The sequence below is a fragment of the Nannospalax galili genome, unplaced genomic scaffold, assembly GCF_000622305.1.
Source record: "Nannospalax galili isolate Female #2095 unplaced genomic scaffold, S.galili_v1.0 scaffold1124, whole genome shotgun sequence".
NCBI classification, from domain to species: Eukaryota; Metazoa; Chordata; class Mammalia; order Rodentia; family Spalacidae; genus Nannospalax; species Nannospalax galili.
Window position 1 is genome coordinate 1,343,305 of NW_008351693.1, and position 7,468 is coordinate 1,350,772.

The window sequence follows — 7,468 nt, forward strand, 5'->3', positions numbered from 1 at the left end:
GCTGCCCTTGAACTCACAGAGATCCGCCTGCCTCTGCCTCCCACGTGCTGGGATTAAAAGCGTGCGCCACCATGCCCAGCCTAGAATTAATATTTTTAAAAAAATTTTTATTGAGCTTTTTGTAATTTCATAGAACAGTTCTTAATCAGAATTTATATTTTGTGGTTCACTTCAAATAACATCACATAACTATAATGATGAAACTGTTGCTTATTTAATAATCATTTGTGTCTGCAGCAGTGGTGGAGTATACTGCCCTGTGAGTGCCACCAAGTGTGGCGTGCACTCAGTAAATACCTTGCTGAATTGAAACCTTTTGATTCTATTCCTGATTCCGTTTGTGAAATGTAACTCGCCTTTTCTACCTCACCCTGTTCTGTTTTCATCAAGTTTATGTGCATGATAAAAGAACTTGAGACAGCGATAGATGATCTTGGAGGGTTTAAGATGTGTGAGAGTTTCAGTCGGGATTCAAAATGCTGAAACATTTTGTTTCTTCAGTTCCTTCACTAAGGCAGTGGGGTTCTGTGCTATTATTACAAAACCACAAATTATGTAAGTTTAAAAACCTCAACTTATTCAAATATTATATGTTGGTGAATACTTATCTATGGAAAATGCTACCTAATTTTTCTCCATCTGTGTTTTTAGACGTATTCCGGGCTTCCTTAGATTCTCTTATTTTTAGTTACAGGGCCTCTTACAAATCCCATATTGTGATAAGGTTAATAGATTGCAGAATCTCTGTTTTTAACATATCTCTATATGTACATATGGCAAGATTTTAATAATCCCTTTTATTCAGAAAACATGCACACCAGGTTACTCTAGAACATGCATCCTTTCAGACCTTGTTCCTGGGGAGAAGTGCTGGAGTCTTGTTTTAGAATAGTAGAGGATTATCTCATACACTCTTATCTTACCTGTGTCTGTTTAGGCTTTTTCTAGTCCAAATGATGACTGTTTTCCAGAATACCCACTTCATATAGTGTCCTGGTGCACCTGTCGTCTCTCTTTGGGCCCTTCTTCCTTCTTCACTGAACAGGACTGTTGTTTGCATGGCAGGATGTTTGTTCCCAGCACTGGCTGGAGGCACTGATTGGTCATGGTGACACTAAAACTTTCCCCTCCTCCTCTGAGCTGCTCCCCAAAAGGAGGGCAGAAGCTCTGCAGGCCAGGGCTGCTGCAGGGGGTCCTCTGCAGTCTCTGCTTATAGAATCTGTATTTGTATAATCCAGCATCCTGATCTTACAATTCCAACATATAGCACCAGTGAGATGACTCAGCAGGTAAAGGTGCGTACCACCCAAGCTTGATGACTTGAGTTCAGTCCCAGAAACCCACAGTGGAAGGAGAGAAATGGCTCCCAAAAGTTGTCCTCTGACCTCCAGAGCATGTGTACTCGAAAGTGTATACTTGAGAATCTGTCCACTGTGCAGTTCTGGCTCCAGCTCTTAGATGACATAGACAGGGAAAACTTTCGGTCCTGTTCATGTTGGTCCTTCATTTTAGTCTGCTGTAGGTTTTATTTTGGGGGAAGGAGCGGCATTTTAATGTTTTTCTATTCCAATAAATCCTCCCACATTATAGCTAAGATTGACTGGATTATCTTGAGTTGAAGGTTCCTGGTACCTACTTTGAAAAATGTGTCTATTGAATTATTGATATCTGGGAACTCATCAAAAGGGAACTGAGCCCATATCACTCCCACTGTCTAGGGACTGACGTGGATTGCTTTGTAACCCTTGACTCTCTTCCCAACTGTAGTAGCTTAAAAAAATCGAAGTGTAGTGGAAGATAATACTAAAATAATACAGTGGACATTTCTTTCCAAATTGCAAGGCAAGTAATGAGATTAAGTAAAATGAAGACTGCATGCTGGTCTATGTCTGCAGGTGTTTTAGGTTAATGTGACTTCACTTCAGCTTTCATGTTAATGACCTATGTTCGTTCACTTTCCCAGGAATAAAGAAACCATAACCAGCTTGGGAATAGTGACTGAAATTTCAGTGATATTCCATCAACTTGACATAATTTTGAAAAATTTTGTTCCATCTCTAAATTTTAATACATTACCTTCTGATATGTCATCTTCTATATTTTAAATGAACATTTGGAGCCTCAGTACTTATAAGTTTTCTAGAGCCAAAAATGGACTCCTATTTTCACTAAATTTGTAGACTTTAAGAATGTGGATTGTTGATATTACTGAGGAAGAGCTGAGGTTCTTTTCCCTCTCCCTTCCTTCCTCTCCCTCCCCACCTTCCTCCCCCTTCCCTCCTTCTTCTCCCTCCCACCCTCCTCCCTCTCGGCACCTTCCTTCCTTCCACAGCATTCATTGATAGTTGTTGCAAGTTCCTGTTTTATCTACCTGTGGCTGGCCCTCACATCCGTCTTCTGCTCCTTCCCACTTTTCTTTTGTAACAGATGATCATAGTTGACCATCATCACCATCATCATCAGAAAATAACTGGTACCACTGAAGAAGTTATAAGTTTCATTTACACAGAAATACACTGGGGCTTGGAGTCGTTTATGTGATTTGCTTGTGGTCTTCCGTGTTGTATGTGGCAAAGCTAGAATTGGAGTCTCAGTCTATGAGTCTCCAAAGTCAGTATTCTTAACGGTATAATGGTCCATCCTTTACTTAAAATTGTTTTCAAAGATGTTTTCATTTTAGAAAATTTGGTGATTATGAATTGTAAACGAGTATAATTCATGTGCTGGTTAATTGAAACCATATTTTGAAAGAACTATCAGCAGAAATAGCTCTGTGTTCTTCATTTATTTGAAAACTGGGCCAAACAGGATCACTTTTGACAATCCTGTTGCTGATTTCTTTCTCCACCCCAACTGCACTTGCCCTCCCAATGAGTTTGAAACCAGTAGAAATCTGAAGGGATGTGGGCAGAGAAGTGATAGGGGATGTGCTGAGGTGACAGGTCCGACACCAAGGAAGAGCCTTGCTTATTAGATGACTCCAACAGAATGGAAAGTCTGGGCAATGTGATCGCCTAATCTGAAAAATCGCTGTTTAATTCAGGCAGTTCAGGGAGCTGAAGGATTTATCAGTTTTTTGTGAGCTAGCCAGGCACCTACCTGTTTGTAGCATGATTTTCAAGGCCATCATGTCTCATTTCTCAAAACTGATGACAAAAAGAATATTTAGGATGTGACTCTGTGGTTGTCTGCAGAACACTTGGACCGACTGATGTCTATCCTCACTGCGGTCGGTGGGCATTCTAACAGCGAATGGAGTGTCCCGAGTTGTCAGAAAATGGATGTCAAGACCTTGGGTCATTAACTTGCACAGGTGGACCTCAAGTATTTGAGAATTAGTGACAGACAACTAAAATGTTCGGTAATTAAAAACAGCTAGACAAATGCACACTCCTCCACCAGTCTAAGTCACTTAGAGCTTGTCAGGTTTAGAAAGCAAACACCCTAATGAGTCTTAGCTGTTTGACCCTCTACACTGCTTTGAATATTAAGATACATGGTTGTAATTAGCTTCACCCCTTCTCTGTTCCAGCTCCGTCATCTTAGTTCCTAAGACAAACAGCTTTCAGAACAATTCTGCTTCTTCAAGAAGAGAAGCAGTTTTCTATCAAAAGGCTTTTATGCATAGAAAGTTATTAAAATGCTCTGTAATGCATTTTTCCCTTTGTTAGTAGAAACTATGCTAGACTTGTAATGGTTGTCACACATTGACTTTTGATCTTTTAACCTTCATTGTAATTTTATGAATATGCCAAGTAGGAAGAATATTTTTCCTTTCTGTATTCTGTTTTACCAGAAAGTTCACAGAGCTCCTGGTAGCTGGTAAAGTGGGCTAATCTGGCACTATTAATATTTGAGGTGTGTGCTTGGTGGGGGTGATTATTGGTTTGTGACCAGTTTGTGACCTCTCTGGGGTTGAAGTAAACACTACTGAAAGTGAAGAGAGGGGCATTTTCTACCTCTAGGAAATGCAAAAATGACACTGTTTAGATCTTTCTAGCTGTGTTGTACCCATTTTCAAGATGACAAATGTCTGAAAGAAAAGTCCCATGAAGAAAATGTACACAAATCACTTGTGCCCAGTGCATCTTGGGTGTCCAGGGGAAAGGCTTTAATTTGTAGCATAATAATTAGGTGGGTTGACATCTTATTTACCAATAGGAAAAGGAAAAATACTTGACTGCTTTTAGCAATAGCTTTCTTTGTCAGGGTCCATCCTGATGAACTCGGCATCAGCCAAATCCATCAACGATGGCTCCAGCAGTATCACTGGGACAAGAAGAGCAAAGTGACGAGGCGACCCCTTGTCTCCACAGGCACTGTTGGCTGAGGTGTGGACGCTTCCTTCAGCTCCATGTGGCATGCTTGGCAGTAGGTCCTGGCCTGCCACGTTCACAGGTAATGTAGCCAGGCAGTTTATTTCTGTCATCTACATTGACCTGAGATCAAAGGAGTGCTTCCCAGTAAGGTGGAGATTGCTGTGCATCTTAACCCAGTGCTTACCAGGAGAGTCCTGTTTTACATTAAAGGGATCAATATCTTTAGCTGTGGGTTTCAGCACTCAGGGCTAACGTTCATGTCACCGTGCTAATCATATTGGGAGTAATTGTGTATGATTTCAGTATCTGTCATTTCTGACAATTTTAGAGAAGCACAAATTCTTTTCTTTTAAAGATTCTTTGTTCTGCTTTACATTCAGATGTGCTAGTCAGTGTTTAATTTTTCTATTGTGTTTATCTTTATTTGAAAATTGTTTCCCAGTTTATTAAAACAGAACAATGTCCATGTTACTTAATTTTGTATAATTAGTGGGTACCTAATTTAAAATAGGCCAACAGGTATCTTAATCTTATGGAATAATTAAATACGTCGTACTTTTAGATAGTTATTCAATCTGTAACATTGTTAGTGAGAGCTGTATTAATCATAAATGTATATGTTAGCTACTAATGCATTCTATCCTTTTCTGCTAAATAACACTCCTGCTATAACTGAAACTTAAAAACTTGTGATAAAGCAGGAGACTTGATATTTCAATAGTTAATATTTTAGAACTTTTCAGACTGTATTTTACTTCTTCCTTGGCTGTTTCTATATGTAATAAAATGATAGTTGCACTATAAACCTTCCCTGCTGTGTTCAACTACTATGGAAGTGGGAAGGGCCATGGACAAGCAGGAAAGACTGTGCACGGACAGAGCTGTGGACAAGTGTGGTCACAGATTAAACCACAGAGAGATTTGTCCACAGGAAAAATCGTTGTAAGTAGAGTATGGGCAAAATAATTACATTTATGTTTTTGTAAAAATATGTTAAACACTTTTATAATGATTACCATGACTAACAGTCACTACTTTTATTTAAAATGCTTTGTTGAACTTTATTTGAAAAGACATTTAGTCTGTGATCTTTTTTGATGCAAGCAAATAGAGTTCCAAAAAATTAATTTGACTGAAATTAAATTGTTTCTCCCATGAATGAGTTCACTTAAGCACAGAGGGAGGCTTTGTGCTTTGTTCTTCAGACTGTGCATCTGAAAAGAGAACGTGCCAGTACTCAGACTTTAACACTTGAAAGCACTGTGATGATTTTCTTGAGAAATCCACAGTAAAGAAGTCATAAAAATTCTGCCTAAAACTTAAGGAGTTGGAATTGAACTGTATTTAAACAATTAAGTAACAGAAGCCCGTTTCAGCAATTTAAGATACTTCTCCCTGTCTGTTTACCCACTTAGGAAGCGTGCTGCAGCTGGTAACAAGCCCCGTTCATGTGCTGTCACAGTCTTCAGAGCTGCATAAAGTACAATTTTAATGTACTTTTTCGATTTTTAGGAAATGAGTTGTGATAATTTAGGTAATTGACTTTTTTTTTATCAACCTGAGATAAAACTTGGTTTGAAATCATGAAATAATCTAACATACTGATTTCTTAGTGCTGTTAAAGAATCTCATCTCAATGTTAGAGGATGCTTTAGGGTCTAGACTTTGGAAAATCCTGTCTCCGTGGCTGTTTTAGATTATGTCCTCCAGTTGTCCAGTATGGGTTGAAATATCTCCATTGGGACCACCCCTAGTTCTGCTGCTCCAGAATTTACACCTTCTCTGTAGCTGCTAAGAACCAGTCCATCCTGTCCCCATCAGCCCTCCTTGGGCTTTGGCTCCTTCCTGCTAAGCCTTCAAGAGAACACCTGACTAGCTGGGGGAGTTAGCCAGATCCCTACAAGCCAGGTCACTGTTCCCCTGCTTTGGGACAGTTCATTGGGTTCCAGGGATCACACTTCTCTGCTTAGTAGTTAGAACCTGCTCAGCTGATTCCCATCCCCCCAGTGTGGGTCTAAGCTCCTTCTCCCTCCTAGAGAGCTCTTGACTCACTGGCTTGGATCCTCCAATAAAAAAATCAAGAGAGAGAACCTGAAGCACAGACCAACTAACTATTCATATCTGATCAGAAAGCAACCAAGGTACAGCAACAATATAAACAGAATCAAACTTCACAACAAAGGCAGGTCTGAGTTTCATATCAGACACGCAAGCAACAAAGGAAATCTGTATGCTTTGACCAGAACAAAAAAACACAGATAATATGAAAAACCAAAATATGTCCCCATCAAACCCCACCAGTTCTATAAAAGTGTTCAATAATGAGAACTACCTAGAGGAACCCCAGAAGACAGAATTTGAAGGAACAATCATGAATATGATCAAAGAATTCAACGAATTTAAAGAACACACAAGCAACTCAAAAGAACTCCAAGAGGACAGGGATAAACTCCCGACTGAAGTTAAAGAAAATACAAATACACAGAAGAATGAAATGACAAAGATAATTCAGGATCTGAAGAGTGAATTGATGAAAGAGATAGAGACAGTGAAGAAAACTCAGAACAAAATGAAGATGTAATTGAAAATTCTAAGCCAGTTTGAAATGACAAAAATGGAAAACAGGATATTGAGACTGCACAATAAAGTGGAGGAACTGGAACACCCAAGCAAAGACTATGACAAATTAAAAAGCAAAACATAGGAATGGAATATGCAGGAATTGTGTGACACCATAAAAAGACCAAACATACGAATCATAGGCATACAGGAAGGAGAAGAATCCCAAGATAATGGCATGGACCAGATCTTCAACAGAATCGTTGAAGAAAAATTCCAAAATTAAAGAAAGACACGCCCATACAAATATAAGAAGCATATAGAACGCCAAACAGACAGGAACAGAAAAGAAACTCTCCACGCCACATCATAGTAAAAACACTAAACGTACAAAACAAGGAGAATACTGAGAGCTGCAAAAGAGAAACAACAAGTCACATATAAAGGAAAACCCATTAGGATTACAGCTGACTTTTCAGTGAAAACTATGAAAGCCAGAAGAGCCTGGACCAAAGTATTCCCAGTTTTAAATGACCACAGTTGCCAACCCAGATTACTATACCCAGCCAAAATGTCTATTATAGTCAAAG

General features: G+C 39.2%; 1 protein-coding gene across 5 annotated transcripts in view; it reads left to right on the top strand.

The window, feature by feature from the left end:
* The window catches only part of Pigk (phosphatidylinositol glycan anchor biosynthesis class K), a 132,625-nt gene that overhangs the window by 97,008 nt on the left and 28,149 nt on the right, over positions 1 to 7,468 (top strand). For 2 of the 5 annotated variants that reach the window (XM_008848653.3, XM_029553824.1), the window contains one exon: positions 4,317 to 4,398. The exons of 1 other annotated variant lie outside the window; for it this stretch is intronic. In XM_008848653.3, coding sequence (XP_008846875.1) covers positions 4,317 to 4,398 — 82 coding nt within the window. Of the gene's footprint in view, positions 1 to 4,209; positions 4,237 to 4,316; positions 4,399 to 5,734; positions 5,827 to 7,468 lie in introns of those variants that run through there. 2 more of the 5 variants (XM_008848654.3, XM_029553825.1) reach the window with 2 other exon arrangements.